Source organism: Temnothorax longispinosus, chromosome 5, assembly GCF_030848805.1.
Source record: "Temnothorax longispinosus isolate EJ_2023e chromosome 5, Tlon_JGU_v1, whole genome shotgun sequence".
Classification (NCBI taxonomy): domain Eukaryota; kingdom Metazoa; phylum Arthropoda; class Insecta; order Hymenoptera; family Formicidae; genus Temnothorax; species Temnothorax longispinosus.
The window spans coordinates 539077-560666 of NC_092362.1; the positions used below are offsets into that span (position 1 = coordinate 539077).

General features: G+C 40.6%; 6 protein-coding genes across 6 annotated transcripts; 4 read left to right on the plus strand and 2 right to left on the minus strand.

Moving 5' to 3' along the window:
* Mccc1 (Methylcrotonoyl-CoA carboxylase 1) lies at positions 1-3661 on the plus strand. Its single transcript, XM_071779392.1, has 10 exons — positions 1-76; positions 248-475; positions 560-626; positions 695-1079; positions 1168-1502; positions 1583-1879; positions 2207-2416; positions 2557-3051; positions 3129-3314; positions 3386-3661. The coding sequence occupies exons 2-10, from the start codon at positions 438-440 to the stop codon at positions 3494-3496; spliced, it is 2124 nt and encodes a 707-aa protein (XP_071635493.1). The 5' UTR covers positions 1-76; positions 248-437; the 3' UTR covers positions 3497-3661.
* Positions 3662-3818: 157 nt separating this feature from the next.
* Positions 3819-6364, plus strand: LOC139813725 (transmembrane protein 209). The gene is made up of 8 exons (XM_071779393.1): positions 3819-4010; positions 4099-4224; positions 4296-4597; positions 4690-5013; positions 5088-5218; positions 5307-5633; positions 5741-5962; positions 6040-6364. Exons 1-8 carry the CDS (start codon positions 3964-3966, stop codon positions 6166-6168), a joined length of 1608 nt encoding a protein of 535 aa, XP_071635494.1. The 5' UTR covers positions 3819-3963; the 3' UTR covers positions 6169-6364.
* A 635-nt stretch (positions 6365-6999) lies between these two features.
* On the minus strand, positions 7000-13582 carry LOC139813721 (uncharacterized). The gene is made up of 3 exons (XM_071779390.1): positions 12980-13582; positions 12160-12499; positions 7000-12078 (listed from the first exon to the last, which is right to left on the minus strand). The coding sequence occupies exons 1-3, from the start codon at positions 13151-13153 to the stop codon at positions 8471-8473; spliced, it is 4122 nt and encodes a 1373-aa protein (XP_071635491.1). The 5' UTR covers positions 13154-13582; the 3' UTR covers positions 7000-8470.
* Positions 13583-13801: 219 nt separating this feature from the next.
* Positions 13802-17519, minus strand: Spt (Spitting Image). The gene is made up of 12 exons (XM_071779391.1): positions 17434-17519; positions 17052-17270; positions 16762-16962; positions 16518-16691; positions 16320-16444; positions 15741-16243; positions 15436-15638; positions 15168-15369; positions 14896-15087; positions 14717-14809; positions 14352-14639; positions 13802-14291 (listed from the first exon to the last, which is right to left on the minus strand). The coding sequence occupies exons 1-12, from the start codon at positions 17485-17487 to the stop codon at positions 13972-13974; spliced, it is 2574 nt and encodes an 857-aa protein (XP_071635492.1). The 5' UTR covers positions 17488-17519; the 3' UTR covers positions 13802-13971.
* Positions 17520-17964: 445 nt separating this feature from the next.
* LOC139813727 (MAD2L1-binding protein) lies at positions 17965-19372 on the plus strand. Its single transcript, XM_071779395.1, has 2 exons — positions 17965-18383; positions 18471-19372. The coding sequence occupies exons 1-2, from the start codon at positions 17965-17967 to the stop codon at positions 18829-18831; spliced, it is 780 nt and encodes a 259-aa protein (XP_071635496.1). The 3' UTR covers positions 18832-19372.
* Positions 19373-19639: 267 nt separating this feature from the next.
* On the plus strand, positions 19640-20747 carry LOC139813728 (probable alpha-ketoglutarate-dependent hypophosphite dioxygenase). Its single transcript, XM_071779396.1, has 2 exons — positions 19640-19860; positions 20006-20747. The coding sequence occupies exons 1-2, from the start codon at positions 19645-19647 to the stop codon at positions 20615-20617; spliced, it is 828 nt and encodes a 275-aa protein (XP_071635497.1). The 5' UTR covers positions 19640-19644; the 3' UTR covers positions 20618-20747.
* The last annotated feature ends 843 nt before the right edge of the window (positions 20748-21590 follow it).

The following is a 21590-nucleotide window of genomic DNA, read 5'->3' on the forward strand; positions in this document are numbered from 1 at the left end:
AGTCACTGCTTTTCACTCATATTACGCAGTTATTATTACGAATTCTTTTAATAGTAAGCGGAGAAAAATAGATTGAGTAAATAAAAAAATGAATTTTTTTAGATTAATTATATATTTAATGTTAAACAGATGACTTGTAAAAATCTTGTGTATGCAGCACTTTCTGAGGCATTTTTAGCCCTTTTTAATATTACAACTTTTTTCTGCTAGTTCTATAGGCATTTTTTAAGATATTGTGCTTCTATAGGATCGGTTGCAGGTTGCAGGGTCATCACAAATGGGTATCATCGAGTCATGGGACTGATAAGAAACAGTCACGTAAGCATGTTGTTACAGCTCAGCAGGATGTGAAAGGAAGATAAATCAACCTGAAGGAATACATTTACTGCATCGCACTGCTACTTATTATGTACTTGTCGAGTTGAAACACATAAATCATGTATCATTTTGAAAAATTAAAGTCAGTGTTTCACAGGCAAGTGGCATATGATATCTTTTCAATATTTTCTTTTGTTGTATGTATTATCTTAATACATATTAATTACTAACGTGATCGTAGGAGTCAGCTAACCTCGTACGTCCGGGGTACGCACCAGTCGGCTTCCAGGATCGACAGGATCAACAAGGTCAGTTTCCAGAATGACTGATTGTCGCTCAAGAGATACGCTTATTTCAACATAGATCCGTGTTGCAGATTCTGATAGCAAACCGAGGAGAGATAGCATGTCGCATAACGAAAACTGCCAAGAAGCTCGGCGTAAGGACCGTGGCGGTGTACAGCGAGGCAGACAGGAATTCCATGCACGTGGAGCAGGCCGATGAGGCTTACTGCATCGGTCCGGCTCAATCAAGCCAGAGTTACCTGCGACAGGACAAGATTATATCGGTGGCCAAGCAGGCGAAGTGCCAAGCCGTGCATCCGGGATATGGATTTCTTTCGGAGAATACAGAATTCGCGGAGCTGTGCCAGAAGGAGAATATCATATTTATTGGTCCACCAGCCAGTGCCATCAGAGATATGGGTATAAAGAACACCTCAAAGGCTATCATGACAAAAGCTGGAGTTCCTATCATAGAAGGTGGATTTTTTTCCTATTCTAAATATATATATACATATGTATAAAATAAAACAGAATCATATTTTTCAAATATTCTGCATGTTTGTAGGATATCACGGTGAGGATCAGACGAACGAAACCCTGTTGGCAGAAGCCAGGAAGATTGGCTTCCCATTGATGATCAAGGCCGTGCGCGGTGGCGGCGGGAAAGGTATGAGGATCGCTCAGAGGGAGTCCGATTTCGTCGAGGCGCTGGAATCCGCGAGAACCGAGTCCGAGAAGGCGTTTGGCGATTCAGCGGTGCTTCTGGAAAAATATGTTATCGACCCTAGGCATGTGGAAGTACAGATCTTCGCTGACAAGCACGGGAATGTCGTCTATCTATTTGAAAGAGACTGCTCCGTGCAAAGGAGGCATCAGAAAGTGATCGAGGAAGCGCCTGCTGTACGTATCCTTTCCCTATTGTAGAGATTTACGGAACGATGGAAAACCAAAGCGATTATATGTGACCCTTTATTTTACAGCCTGGCATTTCTCAGCAGCTGAGGCAGGAATTGGGCGAAGCGGCTGTGCGTGCCGCTAAAGCAGTGGGATATGTAGGCGCCGGAACGGTGGAGTTCATAATGGATCGGAATAATCACAGTTTCCACTTTATGGAGATGAATACGCGTCTCCAGGTAGAGCATCCCGTCACCGAGGCGATTACCGGCTTGGATCTGGTTGAGTGGCAACTGAGAATTGCGAGCGGCGAGGAACTCCCGCTTAAGCAAGAACAGATTGGTCTTAACGGCCACGCGTTTGAAGCGAGAATTTATGCCGAGGTAATGGCTCATCGTATTTTGTCTATTCGCGTTCCATGTGCCTAAAGATCCTAGAATTAGAGTCTGGCCATAAAGTAATTTTGTCAAAATTCTGCGAGAGAGAGAAGGATATACATTCGCTATCTACAATATCGCTATTTATCTATTACTGCGATACTTATAAAACTTTTACAGCATGGACTGTCATGTATGAACAGAAAAGGCTAAGTTAAAGAGAAATAGAAAGCGAATGTACTCTAACTCGAGGATCTCTACATGTGTCAAGATGAATGTGTATAAGTGTAATTTTATTTATCATGGAATGGATTTATCGTTGTGATATCACAGAATCCAAGGAATGGTTTCTTACCAGGAGCCGGGCAGCTTTTGTACTTAAAGCCTCCTGAAGCAACGGGCAATGTCAGAGTCGAAACTGGAGTGCGACAGAACGATGAGGTATCTGTACATTACGATCCGATGATAGCGAAATTAGTGGTCTGGGGAAAGGACAGGGGCGAAGCCCTTAATGTACTTATATCGAAGCTCAGTGACTACAATGTAAGTAGCGCAATTAAAAAATTTAAAATTTATGGCAAACGAAGATTGAACTTATTATATTATAGAATTTATGATATATTTATAATATAGGACTGTACTATTATATATTTAATTGATAATTGAAATAATTATATTTACAGATAGCTGGCTTGGATACGAACATAGAATTTATTAAAGATCTCTGTGCGCATCCGAAATTTCAAAATGGCGAAGTGCATACGGGGTTTATTGAGGAAAATTTTGAGCAACTATTCCCTAAGTTACACATATCTAACAGAATACTGATACAGGGTACTCTCGCCTCGATACTGTATGAAGATATGGAGTCGTTAAGCGTGTCTTTGGAGACAAAGGATCCTTTTACACCATTCGCTGTGGAAACGGGCCTCAGATTAAATCACGTGTTAAACCGTACATTTCTCTTCGATGTTGGAAAAGAAAATAACATAGTGGAGGTGAAATACCCTGAACCGGATGTGTATCTGATGAGAGTCAATAGATTAGGACCATGGAGGAAAGTAACTGGAACTTTGAAGAAGACTGATGGTGCTTTAGAATTGTTTGCGGAAATTGACGAGATTGTCACTAAGGCGCGAACGGTGAAACTTAATAACAAGCTACACATATTTACCAAGGTGATTAATTAATTGCGTAGCATTTAATGACTGTAATGCTTTGCGTATTAATTTCTATGGAGCGATTTTGTTCGTAGGATCGTGAATGGCAATTGGTTATTCCCACTCCCAAGTTTGTGACCGCGATTACGAGCCAGGACGAGCAAAATCCATACACCGCTTTGAGCCCGATGCCTGGATTAGTTGACAAGGTTTTCATCGACAAGGGGGACACAGTAAAGAAGGGCGATTCGTTGCTTGTTATTGTCGCTATGAAAATGGAGGTGAATTTATTGGATCATTAATATCCATGCGCGATACGCGTATGATGTAGCTAACGTTTTTCTGTTTGCAGCATATTATTAAAGCGTCTGTAGATGGAATTGTTGAGGACGTGCTGTGCTCTATAGGTGATAACGTTGCCAAAAATAAGCTTCTCGTGAAATTGACCAAGTGCCAAATATAATATATATTTTATAATAAAGATAGCACTGAGATAAAAGGTACTGAAATAAGGATGCAGAACTTATAATTGTTGAATGATTATCGTTAAATCTAAAATAAATTATATTTTGTTACATGTATTTTTTAATAAAAAAGAAAGAGACAATAAATTTTGCAAAACAGACAATCTGTATTTTGTGTATTTATAAATGTAGTGTCAAAATTTATATGTTAGGAAAGCTGAAGTTATCATTTCGAAAAAATCTATTTTGTTTTGAATAACAGTGTAGTTAACATAATAAAAAAATGTTACTCTCCTTGCATAATGTACGGAAAACTGTTGGCAGCAGTTACAAAACACATTTTGAAGTTGAAAGCGGAGCAAAGTGGAGTGTGGAGCCGCGAAAGCGAGGGAAATAATATAGTAGTTCTCTCGGAATTCAGAGTAATAATAATTGTTTAACATTAGCGTGATATAGATTTTTTAACATGAGCAACTTCAACTCTCCTATGAAATGCATATCTTCTAACGCGAGGTAAACATTCTTTACAAGTTATTACGAGATGAGGTTAGAACGCACTCCTCAAAGAATGTTATTTTCTAAAACCACGTGTTACTTGCAGAGTTTTAACGCCCAAGCCGCAAGTGCAGCAGTTACTGGATCTAAGGCAAACGCAGAACAAAGCTCGCAACAGTATCATATGGTTTTTTATCAACAGTGTGTTGCTTAGCATCGTAGTCTTTGATATGTGAGACTTCCTTTCTCTTAAATCGCATCTGAAGCGATAGCGATTATTACAAGCTCGGCTTTGTTTTGCAGATTCTACGGTGGATTCACGTACAAACCGGTTTATTGGGTCGAGTGGTGCCTAGCATCGATACTTGCTTTGAATGCTCTGTACCACATTATACAATATACCTGGGCCACTTTGAGCCTGAAGCCGATTACGCTTAGCCCTAAACAAAGGCCGCTTTTAGGAGTCACAGAAGATGATCCCCTATTCAAGGACGAGATGCCGCAGAAGCAGATGACTCCGGAGCCAAGTCCCTCGTTGAATTTGTCTTGCATAAACCTTAGCAGACGTTCAACGACTCTTGGATCTTCGGTTCTGAGTGATATCAGTACGTAAAATACTTCCTTCTATTGTAATTATGCCTTAAATTTTATTATGCAAAACGTAGCTTTTTATATTTGGCTTTTTCTTTTTTTTAAGAGGATTATTCGCCATCAGTCCCATTTCTTAAGTACAGTAATTTTGTATCTTCTAAAACGACCACGAGCTCCAACGGATCGCTAAGTAGATCCACGAATATTTCTTTAAATGGCAGCCTGACAAACGAGGATCTCATTCAGGACGAATGCGAACTTGAGAGTTATCTCAAAGAGGTTGAACAGCAAAGGAAGTGCGCATTATCCACGACTGTCGATCAACCTTCTAATCTCTTGAGTTCCTTTTGGTCTCATCCTGCTACCCGAAGTCCTGGTGAGGTATCACCATTGTTAAGAAGATGCGCTTATCAGCTTGCGCCTACAATAGGTAAATCTGAAATTTATTTTATGTCTCGTACTTCTCTATGAAAATTCTTAAAAATCATTTACATCGTTATTTAGATAAAACAAAAGCGACCAGCCCTGCTGAAGAGGGAAGTTCTCCTAGAGGTACATTTGGTGCACTAGATATATGGAGAAAGTACAGAGTTGATTCCAACAAAGTCAATGAATGGACTGCCAATCTCCGGATGGTAAGAATTACGATACAAAACAGAAAAATATATTGTGCTATGAAGAATTGTCTGGTTTAATATTTCAAATATGTAAATAATATTTTAGTGGGTCAGCAAGACAGTCGTCGAACGCGTGGCTTTGGAAATAGATAATATATGTGCAACATTAGTACGCCACGGCTTGAGCGACTCACAGCCGGGCCACGTAGGACTGGACAGACTCAGGAAACTCGCGCAAGCACAATTTCTAGTCTGTGTGATTCCCACTCTGCCCACTTTGGTTCCCTTTTTGGAACTCTGTAACAATCAGGAGTACCTCGTGAAGAGAATCAAAACGCTCGCAAAGGGAGGATCCATGAGCGAATTTAAATGGAACGGTGGTGGGTCTCACAACGGTAAAGAATGGGACTCTAGCTTGCCAACGGATTCCGCTGTAAGCAGCATAGAAAATTATAAATTTTTTATATCGAAGAGATTGTAGCTCCTCCGAAATTTTTACTGATCTTTTCTGGCATACTCTCTCTACGTCTCTCTATGCAGATAATAATGCATCTAATTTCGACCTATATGGACACACAATTGGAAGCGCCCTTGGATCAACCAGACGCCAGGCCGTTTACATCAAGATATATGGCGAGATCTGGCATGGAATTGCCGCGGAACAAGGGCCCGGTAATAGTCTGTCAATCTATAAATCCACCGCACTACAGTCTAGCGCTATCCGGTGATTCTCTTCCGAGCGATTACGAGGAAGTACAACGGGTAATTAAAATCTCATGTAGATAGATATACTTATATCGCTTACATTTCTCGCTTTATAATGGCGATTATATTTTTAGGGACGCAATAATTTGTTCCATACGCTCTTACTCTTTTTATACATAGTCAAGACGCGAGATCACGGCATGTTAGGGCGAGTTAATTCAGGATCTTCCGGAATCAATATTCTGTGGGTGATAGACGGCTGAAACAAAATGACTTTTTTATACGCTGCCCAATGAAAATGAAAGGAAAAAAAAAGAGAAGGATTGTGATTATCATATAGATTCAGATTTACGCCCATAAGACTGCGCTTAATATTTTGTGTGTAATATTTTATATTGTTTGTTTTATAGTGTTGATTTAACAAACGCGACTAAATAAAACAAATATTTATACTAAAAAGATTGGTTACACTGAGTACTTGAATACCATTATTTCTTTATTCTTATTGCAGTTATATTTGATATCATCATAAGATAACAGGAATTATGACTTTCGACTGTTATAAGTTTCTCGTTTGTCATTCTTCATTTAACAAAAATCAACCTGTGTATTTCTCTTGCCAAAATCGAGTCAAGACTGATAGTTTCGTCAACCATCGATAATAGCTCAATAAAAAAATGTATACATACATATTTTTATAAAATATAGTTCTATAAATGCGCATAATGCAATTGAAAATATTTCATTAATTACAACTGTTACAAGATCACTCAATCGTTATTATCACTTTGCGTGAAGATCTCGAATAATTAATTCAAACCTTCTCACACGTCTAAGACAAAAGGAAAAAAAAGATTATATGTGTGAACTTCCATTTCTCTTTCTCATTGCTATGATCAACTTATCATTGAAACATATTCGATATGATGAGGTAAATCGTACTTAAACGAAGTTCTATAATTTATTACATTATTCTTTGGATTAGGATGTATATTGTAAAATTACAAAGGATTCTTTCAGTTCGAACCAATATATACAATAAAAGTATATCAATACAGTAAATTTAATAACTCCGATAACCATAAACCACGATGTAAGATTAGAACAAATACTTTATTTATTACAACAAAAACTAATAAGAATTGTCTCACACATATGTAATAACAACGTTTATATGATATATGTAGTTTATACATGTGGTTTAGTTTCGTATTAATTTTACATATGTTATGCAGACATGAATTAATATTATGTGTAAGAGCACATTGCATGTGAAACTTATCTATTATAAAATTTATATTATCATTTTTTTCATTTTGCTATGTTTTAATGAAAAAAATTAGTTAACTTATTGCAATATGGAATTTAATAATAATTTTTGTAATCGTAACTGTTCTCTCTCTCCGTAACTATTTTTGTAAAAAACTGTTTAGTTTTAAATATACAAGAAATATAAGAGTTAAAATTTTATGCGAATTAATTCCAATAGACGATATTACACACAACATCGCTTTAGGATACTCCTTCTACAAGAATCAATGATAACGTAATATAATATATTTGCATAATATTAATTAAACAAAAATATAAAAGAGTTAACAAATTCAGTTTTATAGAGAATTAAATGATGCCCGATTATGTCTTCACTTAGGATTAGTGTAATTTCTAAATATAATTATTATGTAATTATATCAATAATTATATATATTATAATTACATCGTCACTTTATTATCATTTTGTATTATAATTGCGTATATAATTACATATAATTATACAATTACATGTTACAAAAAACCTTTATTATAAACATAATTAAAATGACGAAATTGTCAGATTTATAACTTTTAAGTTGTTTGCAAATCAATTTTTTTTTAAATAAAAATGGTAGTATTCAATTAAAGAAAACGAAGAAAGATCTCTGGAAGAATAAACTAAGCGAAAGAGTAAATCTAATATTGTTTAATACATGCTAAACTTTAAGTATTTAAAAACTATTCTCTTATCCATATTATATCTCTTAAAGAAAATCAATCTATATTACAACACACATTCGTGATAGACATTTGCCTCTTCCTGTCCTTTTCATAATTCGTCACGTTTTCAAAATGTTTACACTATTCATTCTCGGTAATATATGGGAATGAATAGTGTATTATGTCAACGTACATATATTTAAAATTTCTAGATAAATTATACATATATCACTTATTAATGCCTTCACCGTTGCAAAAATAAACTTCAATATAACGTTTCGTACATAATCAAAATGATACTCCCTCTGTTAAATCCATACATTTATCGTACACCTAATGGAGCATCGCACCCTTTCTTATACAATCTAAGGAAAAATCCCTCGATAACGTGAACCATCTCGTCGCGAAGTCATCATTTCCGGATTTCCCGTGCGGAAGTGTGGGAATGAAAACGATGGTCACAGGGTGTCAGGAGAACAAAAGTCACTCTGATTCGCATTCATATCGTTAACATGCGCTTTCATCCTCTTGAACGGCACACACGTCCCTTCTTTCCTATATTATTTAACGAGCACGAGAAAAACAGCTCGATTAAGAGGTGGTGTATATCTTTGTACCCTCGGGTAGTATCACCTCCTCGCCTACGTCGGTGAGAGTGACGGTAAGCGGCAGGATTAGAGGCATCAGTATCTCCTGATGCTGCATAACTTGTTGCGCCGTGGTTACCGTGGTAGGCTCAGCCGGTCTCGCTATAGCGATCGTTTTGATGTTCTGCGCCTTGACTACTTGCGCCTGGCCGATCGTTTGATGCAACCTGACTGAATGCGGCTGCTGCTGCACCTGTATCTGCACTTGCTGCGGCTGCGGCTGCTGCTGTTGCTGCTGCTGCTGCTGCTGTGGATGCTGTTGCTGTTGCTGATGCTGTGTCGTCTGCTGGATCATCTGCTGCGCCCGGTTCTGATTCTGCAAAAGATTCTGCTTACACCGCTTGCTGTGCGCATAGCGGCTGCCATTATTGTTGAACTTCCTGTCGCAAGTTGGACACTCGTAAGGCCGCTGACCCGTATGAATAAACATGTGCTCCTTCAGCGATTTCAATCGTCGGAAGTTCTTCGGACAGCACTTGCAGTGATACTTGGCCTCGCCAGTGTGCGACGTCAGATGATTCGCCAAGGTGTCGGCGCGCGCGAACGCTCGCGAACAGTACTGGCAGATGTACGGACGTTCCTGCGTGTGCGTGCGCATATGCATCTTCAAGTAGGCGTTGGTGGTGAACGGCCTGGAGCATACCTCGCACACGTACGGCTTGATACCGTTGTGGGCGCGCAGATGCGCTATCAGCGTCGTCGATTGCGTGAAGCTCTTGCTGCAGATCTCGCAGAGGAATCTCTTGGAGCTGTCGGTCTCCTTGGTCTTCTTGAACGTGCGATCGTGCTTAGGCAGGTGATTGTTGAGCTGCTCCTCCTTGATGAAGCGCTTGGTGCATCGGGTGCATTTGTACGGCTTGATCATGTTGTGCTTGGCCACGTGGATCTTCAGATGTTCCCGCCGGTAGAACTTCTTCGGGCATATGTCGCACAGGTACTTCTTGCCCTCGTGCACCTGAATGTGCCGCAGTAGACCTTTTCTGGAGGTGTACTGTTTGTTGCATTCGGTACACTCGAGCCCCACGATATCGGTTCTCCTCTTCCGACCGATCTTCTCGCCCGGTTTCTTCTCTTCGGATTTCGGCTCGATGTCCCTCAGATCCTCCTCCGTTAAGATGCCTTCAGTGACGTGCTTGGCTCTGTGCTCGCGCAGGATCTCGTTGTTCTCGAAGCTGTCGCCGCAGATATTGCACTTCCTCACCTGGTCGGGATTCTTCTCGGAACACTTGTCGTAGTGCGCCTTCAGCTTGTCCTTGCGATAGAACTTGGCGTTGCAGATGTCACACTCGAAGTTCGGCTCCTCGTGCAACAGCTGGTGGCGCAGCAGCGACTTCTTCGTGCTGTATCGTTTCTTGCACGTGGTGCATTCGTGACTGTCCATCGGCCAGTCGAGGCCGCTCTCGAAATCGGAGTCGATATCGTCATCATCGTTATCACCGATGCTGCTCGTCGTCTCCTTCTTCTGCGCCTCCTTCTTCTCCAAAGCGGCTTTCTTCAGCTTCTCCGCCGCCTTCTCCGCTGCTTTTTCCGCTTTCTCCTCCTTCACATGCTGCTCCATGTGCTTTGTCAACGCTTGCTTCGAGCTGTACCTCTTGCTACAGGTCGCGCACTCAAACTCCTTCTTATAACTGTACTTCTTTGGTGTAGCGTCGCGCTTACGGCGATAATGCCCGTCCAACTTGGCGTCGTAATCGGTATTGTCGTCGTTATCGTCGTCGTAATCCTCGAGGCCGTCCTCCGTCTTGATCTTGTCGATGATCTTCTGCGCCGCTCTCGCCGCCACGCGCTTTATACGCTTATTCGGATCGTATTCCTGCCCGTGTACGAATGTCTTGTGATTCGTGGCAACCAGGTGATTTCTCAGCGTGAGCTCGTTGCCGAAGGTCTTATTGCACTGGGTACACTTGTAGGTCTTCACTCGTGCGTGCTGCTCGGCATGCCTGCGCAGGAGATCCTTCCGTGTGAATTGTTGACAGCATATCTTGCATTCGTAAGAGCGGGTGCTGGAGTGCGTCGTCTCAATGTGTCTGGACAGCGCTTTCTTACGCGAGAACGTCATCGAGCACGTCGGGCACTTCAGTTCCTTCGTGTTTTCGGTGGGTTCGCCGTTGCGCTCCTCAATCTCGATGTTCTTGTTGTCTTCATCGTTGTTCTCGCTCTTCATCTGCTTCATGTCCTCTTCCAAATCCTGTTCGGTGAGCACTCCTTCGACCACGTGCTTCGTTCGATGATTTCTCAGTTGTTCCAGAGTGTCGTACTCCTCGTTACACACGCTGCATTCGAAGCTAACATGCGTGATCGAATGCTTATGCAAGCCTCGCTTTGTGTCGAATTTTTCTGAACATTTGTCACACGCAAACTCCTCAACGTGACTGCGCTTTCTTCTTTTATCCTGATCGCTGTCGCTCGTGTCATCGTCGGCTGTATTTCCTCTCTTTCGTTTCTTGCACTCGCTATCCGATCTGTTGCCGCTATCGAAGTCTAGACTGTGCTCATCCTCATGGAACGATATCTCGAGTGGCATTGGATCCTCCTTCGCTTCCTCCCGCTCCCGCTCGTGTTGCTTAATGTGTTTGGTAAACGAGATTATGTACAGATACTCTTTACCACAATAAGGGCACTTGTTGGCTTTCTTTCCGGATGGCGGCGTCTTCGCGGAAGCGCCGGCCTGCACCTTCTGCGGTTTCTCCGGTGTTTTCTTCAGAGATAGTGTTTTTCTCACTTCTTCGTGGGAATGCATATGTTCTTTCAGGACGCTCTTCGAAAGGAATTGCTTATCGCACAAGTAACACATGAAAAAGATCTTCTCCGTCTTGTCTGACTGCGCTTTTTTCAATCGAGAACTGAGATTCAAATTTTCGAAATAATTCTCCTCGTCGGAATTCCGCTCGGTAAATATCCGACGAGCCAATCTACGTTTACTTCTCCTCGTTTCATTCTGGGATGATTCCTGTTCCACTGGCTCATCAGTATTAGCTGTGAGCGTTTCCTCCTTGAATAATACCTCTATGTCATTTTGATTTTGCTCAGCTTGATTCTCCTGCTCAACTTGAGCTTCTTGATCTAATTCAGCCTGAATCTCTTGATTTATTTCAGCCTGAATCTCTTGATTTATTTCAACCTGAATCTCTTGGTTTATTTCAGCCTGAATCTCTTGGTTTTGCTCAGCTTGAATTTCGTGAATTTGCTCAGTTTCAATCTCTTGATCTTCCTCAGCTTGAATCTCTTGATTTTGTTCAGCCTGAATCTCTTGGTTTTGTTCAGACGATGTTTCTTGGCATTCAAGTGTGTCTTGCTCAAGTTCTGGTACATTTTCCTGCATTTCTTCCTGCAAGGAGAGTTGTTCAGCAGGCAAACTACATTGCTGCATAATGTAATCATGTTCCTCTGTTGGAATTGCATCTGCGCAACTTCGAATGATATTCTCGTCGCTGGAAGCTTCTTCCGCCCTAGATTCATCGATACCATCTGATATATCATTGTCTTCCGCGTCGGCCAATTCTTGCTGCAATTCTTCCACAATGCTTTCTCGCGAGTTATCTTGTTCTGAATCTAAACAGTAAAGTCAGTATTAATAAAACATTTGGAAAAACTGTATAAACATCATTGATTCGTCAAACGGATTTTACTCACCTTGTTGAATTTCCTCTGTCTCTGACAATTTCTCAGCTTCCAAAATTATTAACTGATTTTTCAGAAAGTTCTTGTCAGCTGCTGACTCCACTGGCAATACCGTAGTGGTAGATTCATAATCAGTACTGACACTTATCTCTTCTATATTGTCATTTCTCTCGGCATCCAAGTGTATTTCGACTTCATTAAGAAACAACTCCTCCTTTATTATTCCACCGACGAGCTTTCCTCGAAGAACGTTGTCGGCTTGCTCCACTTGTAACTTAAACTCGTACGCCGACTCCAACTTGGCGGCGCACATGCAGCACACCTGTGCCGGTAGACCGTCGCCTGGTAACATCTGATCGAAGAATACGGTTCAGTACATCTTAGAAGAAAAACATTGACGCTGATAATTATGCAAGGAATAAAGCTAGTCCGATGTCGCGATTACCACCCTGGCTGCCACGCGCATCACCAGTGATACACACAAAATTTTTACTTGTGTGTCACATGCATTACTCCTGGCCTCGACAAGTCATCTATTTAACATGTATTATTCTGCGTGGTCTCTGAGGTAACATTATAACGGTTTTACGGTGGCAGCGAAGATGTGTGCTAAAGGCAGGACGCGCGAGAACGCGTCGTGCAGGTTCAACAAGCCAAGGAACTTGATCTAACGCGGGAATGGCGGAGGGAAGGTGGGAGAATCGCGAGAAACTCGAGAATCGTCGGGGAGAGGTCTAAAAATCCGTCCGGAACCAGAAGCAGGAGAGCGACGGTAAAGGCGAGGAGCTCGGGATACAGCGTCGGCACCTAACCTCCAAATTGCGCATCTAACCTTAACGTTGGCGAAGCTCATCGCTTTCGCCGACAGGGACGCGACCTCGCTCTCCAGGAAAAGGTCGCGCATCATCAGGTTGCCGAGCAGGCAGACGCGGCATATCTTCATGCCGGACGCGATCGCGTCCTCGCCCTGCGGCGGACCCGACGTATTTATCTCCACGGCGTCCATGTTTCGTTCGGCGGAACTGACTTGGACCGACCTGGGAACGAATCGGGCTGCCCGGCCACGCTCCTCCTCGCTGGTCCCGCGCACCGTCTTCCTTCACCCACCACTAACTAGGAGATGCGGAAAAATATGTTTCTCTTTATTACATCGTTTTCGTTTTGACATAACGAGAGGTCGACACGTTCAGACATATGAAGGCTGTTCTCGGTAGCTGCACTATCGGCATACTTTTTGCACCTAAAATGGGAATATAATCGGAGTATCGGAGTAATCGGCGAGAGAAAGAGGAAGGGTGTGAAGAGTACAGCTGCAAAGAGCAACCATATGCGCTCGTGCTATCGAAACGGCACGGAGTCGCCGAGAAATTCGCGAGCCATGAAAATCGTGATTTCTCGGAGAATTGCTATCTTTGCAATTTCAATTATCTGCTGATTATAATTCTAGTAAATTCTGGTGATTTTCGCAGGCTATCTTCACTCCTCGGCGATTCTGCAAATCTAGTAATTTCCATTTACTTCCGGGAGATTTTATTACAACTTCCGGCGATCACGTTTCCCTCCGCAGTTTTGAAAGGAAATGCAGAAAAGAAAAATTTCTTTTGAATTTGTTTCAACCTCTTTTATATCGTAATAAATATTTTGATATTTAACATTTACAATTGAAATTTAAAATTTTATTAATGTAATTATTATGTAACGATACGTGTAATCGACATTGTAATTCGCTTATAATTACACATTGATGTAACCGTCACCTTAAATGCTATTAAAAAATTGCGTTAATACTTAATGTTCAACATTGAAAAAAAATATAGTCTCCTTTTATACCTCATGTTGCCCCGAGGTCGAATTTTGTATTTTATTTGGAGATCGAACGCTATTGAGCTTTTGACACGACTCCATGATCAGAGACGCGTCACCGCCACCAGATATGGTACATTTTCCTATCTTCTCCGTTATCTCGGACTCAATTAAACAGCTTTCCGTTTCTGGCCTACCAGTTTGGCATAGTTTTTCCACGATGTTGAAAGCCAATTTCTTATTTACGTTCTGTGAAGATACGTTTTCTACTTCTGACAATTGGCACGACGAGAACGTTGCATTTTCCGACGTGGACGACGAAGTTATCTTCGCTAAGGCAGCTGAAACGGCTTCCAATGTAATCACAGTTATTATCTAGACGGCCTTTTCAAGTATATTACCTGTTAAATCCATGCTTTCTTCAGCTATGTCGAAGTCGACGTGAATACTGAAGCTATCTCTGCTAAAAAGATGTTGTCTAATGCTAGACAGATTCCTAGGGGATATCTCGTTTTTAACGGCTGGCTCCGCTATATTTTTGTTCTTATGCGGCGTATTGTACATAATGGAATGCTCGCTGCGCAATGTACGGCCGTTCCTTATGTAAGGTATCAAATATGACAAATCCGACGGTTTTTGTACTATACTGTTTGCCGGTTGAATGGATACCTGCGGTTTGTGCGTTTTTACTAAAACACAGAGAAGACTTGACATTAATTCGAAGGCATATAAGCAATTTGTATGGAGAATAAAAGTTTTCACAAACCTGTATAGGGCGTTCTAATGTAAACCGAACTATTTTTATCGCGCGGCAAACCGTAAATTGTAGATGGAAAATTCATGGCATTTGATACGCTACCTGTAACATACATAGAATTTAATTAATTTAATTCTTCCTTAACGTTACTTGCCCTTTCTTGCATTTTAATAAACGGTATTCCGTACCATGACTGGAATCTCCTTGGCCTCTCGCAGATTTTTCATGCGTCGTATTGTTTATAATTATAGACAGGGCGGGCTGCAATCTTTGAACGACATTTAATATTAATTCACACCGTTTTATCACCCGCAACTGTTGAGGCTCCGTTGCGTTTTCCACCAGAAGAGTTTTTGCAGCTTTGTTGGCTTCATATATAGCTATAATAAAAAAAAGACATGCCAAATATCCACTGACAAAATATATGTTTCAATCGTAAGTAATACGGCATCGCAATTACCTGCTTTTAATTCTCTCGTCATCATTATCGTTTGACAATCGATGTTTTCAGGACCAATGTCGTCTACGATCGCTGTAACTTGACTAGATAAAGCTGAAGCACGCTGAACGATACCTTGCACTTGAAGCTGCGTTACTGGCTCTCTGTTATCCAGACAATCCGAGATTGTTCTTATACGTTCTTGAAGATCGTCCATAACTACCTGGATAAAAAATATATTTAAGTACTCGTAAAATCCTTATAATCTTTTATAATCCGTTATACTTACTTGACAGAAGGCAGCCGAGTTTATAATGAGATTTACGGCATTCTGAAACTTATTCATCTCTATTTGCCATTGCGTAGTCAACAACTTGACACTGGAACGCATTTCTTTGTTATCTGGATGCAGATAGAAGGAAGTTATAGCAGAAATTAATTCAGTTTCTAAGGATTCGAATCCTGCGAGACAATTACGAATTTTGTTATTGCCTGAAATAACCAAATCTATATTAGATATATATATTTTATTACTTGAAAAAATTGTTAGCAGCTTTTTATGAAGAAAAATAATTATGATAAAGAGCAACTAACGGTTCTTGTCTTTGCAACAAGCGATCGCAAATATTCCAATTTGCACAGTTTGATCAAAGAGTTGATCAAAGTCTTCTATGAGATCGTTTAAATCACTCTTCGATCTTCTTTTCGCGCTCAACGAATTTCCGCACGTCATAACGAGTTTCTTCAAAGCCGCGTAAGGATTGCTGAACACCTCCATCGCGAGCGTTAATACAGCTATGTTAACTTTACGTTCCAAACGATGAAGCGCGTCAGTCAAGGTATGCGTGAACAAATTGTTTAACGCCGGATCAGGGATTTCCGATAGTAATTGGTGTTTTAGTTTCTCGTATTCCAACACTATGGACTGGCACGAACCAGTTATGGCTTTAAAATTATACGGCTGACACACTTGAGTAATTGCCATAGCATGAGAGAAGACATCCTCCAGTCTCAACCACAGTTCCGCGCATTCGGATAGTTGCTCCTCGCGCGTTTTGCCCGGTATTTCTAATACAATGTCTAATGCCAAATCCATTCTGCAAGTGTACCATTAAAATTACTTGCGCGAATACAATTATAAAACATAAAAAAAAAATATGTTTATTTTCTCACCTGTAGACGAAATGATTCTCCCTCTCGCAAGTTTCCTTTTCCGGCGATGGGTTGGGACCGTTCAACAAGTTTAAAATCATTTCGCAGCACGTACATGTTCTCTCGCAAACGTACTTCTTGCAAGCCTGCGCATATTCATACAATGTAGATACAGAAGCAGCTTAAATTGTGCAAGAAAATTAAATATGTAATTATTACGTAAATCGGCGCATTTAACTGATGCTGCTCCTGAGCCAGTTGTACTAGCATCTCGAATGACGTGCACAGTTGAGAGGTATATAAAGCTAGTTTCTGTGACAGGAAAGCAGACGCTAAACTTTTTCTGTAATTCTGCAGTGGTTCGAGTATCTCCAATATTGAAGTGCCCAGTTCCTGTGAAAGCACAAAGGGAATTAATATTCGTGTTAAAAGATTAATTATTATCTGGAGTTTATTTCGTTACCTTTATATTTTGAAGATCCTCAATCTCGTTCGCTGTGCTCATTTCTCTAACGTAATCCAGACAGTCCTGAAGTCTCTGCTTCAACGGCAAGCACTCTAATTCTTCTAATGTTCGTAAAGCTAACACGAGATTATCGAGCAGTAATTCCATCTTATGTTTGACTGCATTGCCATCAGTATTGTCATATTTAATATCCTTAATCTAAAAAAGATAGCAAGAAGTAATTGAAATTTATTTAATGGAAATAAAAGCAGTATCAAGTATCGTATCAAGAATCTTCTGCCACTTACAAGCTCGTCGACATTTTTCAATAGAGAAACATATTTCAAATTTGTTGCTGCATCAGCAAACTTTACATTTGCCTCCTCATAGTCGCAATTATCATCGCCTGTTAAATTGTTGAATCTCTGAGTTAAAGAATGCAGTTGCTCGTAGAGTACTGACTTTGCGGTCAAAATTTCTGACGGATTAACGGGAGCGGTAGTCAGCAACAGATGTAACTTGTCCACCTGAAAAGAAAGTTTGACTTTTGTTCTCAAGCAATAAAGTTAACTGCGGTCTCTACAATTTTTTATATTTTGCAACGCGGAGTCTCCGTCAAGTGGTTTCATCGAACGCATCGACTACTGAAATGAATCGAAGATAGCGATCGAAGATAGCGAGCTTGTTTACTTGCTGCCGCAGGAGCTCCAGCAACTTCCTCGTTTGCCCCGTTTTCACCTCCATCGTCGGATTTTTCTCTCGATCCCCACGGCGCTTTGAAACTTCAAAATTCATACGTCTCAACGGCGGAATGTAAATAAGGTGAATTTAGTAACTAACCAGGCACATGGCAACAAACAACCAACCAATATACCAATGTGCTCAACCAATATCTGAATGTCACAGGAAGTAGTTTCCTTGTGGTTGCGTTGCACCACGCTTTTCGCACCTAAAATGAGATTGGTGTTCAATTGGACATTAGGGAAAAAAGATGGAAAAAAGGACCCGAAAGGTTCAACAAGAAACAATGCGGATTGACTTCGATAACCTAACCTGATTTTTTCCTAACCTTAACTTGAGAGACGCGCGAAAGCGTCGCGTTGAATGCAGACGCGAGTCGCTCTGACAGTCATTTCTTTTTTTTTTTGACGCACGGATATTTGAAAATAAATCTCCACAGGTCCTCAGGCTCGGGGAATTCGGCATTCGCTCCTTTCCACGATGTTCTCCAGAGACAGAAAGGGCGAGATGGAGATCGACGTGATGTTGGACGAGCCGCTGACCAGCGACTCGTGCACGAAGGTTGTGATGGAGCTCATAAAGTACATTCTGTATCAGAAGCAGCAGATACCGTTCACGTACGAGGCGCTAGCTCAATTCCAGACGAGCGTGAAGACGACAGACAGGAACGCGGTTTCCTTCAGAGCCCTGTCGGGCACGTTGAAAACCGTCTCGGATCACCTGTCCTCGCAGTTCTTCCTCAAGGGTTGTGATATAAAGGAGGTTGCCATAATACTCGGCGCTACGATACTGTCGCCGAAACTCTACATTGGGATAGATCTTCCCTCGTATGTTCTCAACAGCAAGCAGCACAAAGAGTATCAGCATTCCTCCAGGAAACCGCTTTTGAAGCTCATGAGGTCAACAAGAAAGATGAACTTCACGGAGCACGCTTGTAAATATATGTTAGAGGATCGTGAGATACACGTGTCATTTTATATTTGCAGGTCTATGTTGGAGTGCGACGAGTTCCAGGAGGCCATGAACGTTCCTCTAAACATGACAAACATGTTTGTCATGCTGAGGAAAAACGACAGTAACTCGGTGTCCGATTTCTTCCTGCCCAAGCCGCAATACGTGCCGCCTATGCAGACGGCAAGTTGCTTCAGGATTAAACTGTGCCAGAGTGACCAAGCGGATATGCGGTGCAACTGCAGGACGCTGGTCAAAGTGTATCACGATTCGTGCAAGACTTATTTGGAGAACGAAGATGACGTGCAATATACTCAGTACAATAGTGCCACTCAGTCCTCCTACCGATGGTATCAGTCAAAGCAGATCATAAAGGGATTTAAATTCTCTTCATGACCGTAACTTCGCGATACAGCACAGTTGTAGCAGAATTGAACATTTTTTCATAGGATGAACAATTTTCTCTAGGATGTTAAATAGATTAAATGCTGTGTAATCGTATTATAATTAAGAGCAACGAGACCATATTAAGCATTGATGTGTTTAACAGCATTAATGTGTTTGTACTGCTGACATCGCATTGATGTCACAACATGACTCGACAAGTGTCCTGAGGTCACATATGATAGAAATTTCCATTCATTATCAGAAAGAGCAAACCAGTATTTTTATTCGTATCAATATACAACAAACGTGATAAGTCTTATACGCCAGTAATCGGAATTATGTAATCAAGGTTGCAGTACAAAATTGTGTAATAATGAATTTTATTGATTAACCAAGATATTTACAGTAAAATAGACAAGATAAGATGTTGTTGCTGATTTATTATAAGAAAAATTTTGTATAATTGCTAGAAATATTTTATATTATATACATAATTATAACGTTAAATTTTTATCTTATCGAGTTGCAGTTAATTACTCCGCCACTAAATCTATGTTATAAGTTTTATGCGACTATTTATTAAGGAATTTTGTAAGAACAGGAAATACGCAAGAAAATCGTGCGATTGTTAGACAACTCGATTGTGCATGAATCTAAAGTTTTAATCACGTACAGATAATCCCTCCTATAGAACCGCTTTTGGAGTAGGGCAATACATATATTAATACTTGTCGTAAGACGCGATATTGCATTTCGTGAGGCTGAGAGAAAGCGAGAGTATCATCATTTTACATGAGAGAAGTTTAAATTTTGCGATTGAAAATGGGTTCCCTAAAATTTTTAACGTCAGAACAGAAACAATTCTGGAAGGAAAATGGTTACATCAAATTGTCGAATGTATACTCTGTGAAGGAAATGAATGAAATATCGGACGCCTATGATGAGCTATTCGAAAGGAAACGTCGTGAAAATCTACCTTTGGAGGCAAGATGGGCCGGAGAAGCTATGAAAAAAGAGGCTGGAAATATTGACTATTCCGTAAGCAAAAAACATTTATCATAGCCATTCTACTTTCTGTAAAATTTATATCTATTATAGAAGATTTATGTTATTTGTAGATTACATATAATATATATTATATAATTTATATATTATGTTAGACGTATTCTCATTTATGTATCAGGTAAGATCTATCCATGCTCTGCAAATGCACAGCGGCGTTTTCACTCGGGCTATTACGCACCCAAATTTGTTGGACGCTCTCGAGGATGTCATGGACACTAAGGACATATTGCTGCATCACACTAAGGCGCATATGAAGCCGCCGGAGAAGGGAGCGCCTTACCTGATGCATCAAGACTATCATTATTTTCCCCACAAGAAGCACACCATGCTGGCTGTGTTTCTACATTTGGACGACACAACGCCGGAAAATGGTGGCTTGGCGGTATATCCCGGGAGTCATAAGCTGGGACCATTGGAGGATCACGGTGACCGAACGGTGACCGATAAGATGGGTGAGCAGTTCCATTACGCCGATCCCGAAAAATACCCTTTGTCCAAGGCCGTTCCCGTGCACGCCAAAAAGGGTGAAGTCATCATCTTCTCTTACCTGCTGCTGCACGGTTCGTACCTGAACTTGTCCACCAGAAGTCGACGCATGTTTCTCATACAAGTGAGAGCCGCCGACGACGAGCCGATCGAGGACGTGCACACATCCGCTTGTCAAGGCATGGTGCTTCGCGGTAAAAATATTTACAGAGACGCATCGTACGAAAACAGATATCTCCATTAATCTAACCCACCGAATCTAACATAAGCGAATATTTACTCTTTTTAAAATCTGTTTGATTGAATGAAGAATGATCTGTATCGACTCTATTTTTAAATCTGATTGATTGAATGAAGAAATGTTTTTGACTAAATTTTATCGCGTATATTATTGTATGCTCAATTATTTTTTCTATTCACGACTTTTTCCTATTGCCATCCTTCTTTTCCCTCGGACTTCTTTAATCTTGCGGTATCTTAAGGATTTTTCTGAAATCATCGACTTGTGAAACGCGCAAGTATTGCGAATCCAGTGACATAATCCTGAAACAGCATCTCGATAAATATCTCATAAATTATTATCTGCAACACATAAAACTTGTTGCATACATCACATTCATCAATAATTTAAAGAGACATAATTGTATAATCATTACGAGATAACGCATTCAAGAGATTAATTAACATAATTAATCGCCGCACGTTTTATACACCGAAGTGGAAGTATTTGTCAAATATTTCGTATTTCCTTTTTCCATTTTTGTTTATGATATCACAACTGCGAGGGAAAGATCAAAGAGCAGCGTGGAAAGGATGATTCTCGATTAAAAAGTACACGTAAATATTGATCTCTGTCAGTTTTCTTCCAACGATATTTTCAACATGTAGCTTTACTTTATCCTCATTATTATTATATTACTTGTATTCTGGTGTTATTCCAGCCGTCTTTCCAGCACATAGAAAACAATCATATGATTCTGAACCCGCAAGAGAAAAAGTACACGGAAATAAAATCTGCCTCGTAATCGTAAATAGCGACCACAATATTTTTAATCGGGCTGGCTCGATCGAATGGCAACATCGTGAAAATGTTCTTGTCACCCAAAAAAGACAAATAACCATCGGAAACGTCCTACTGCACGGGCGACCATCTCTCTACATATGGAAATTGCGAAAGAATTGCGTAACAGAGATATATTTATAATACATAGAGACTA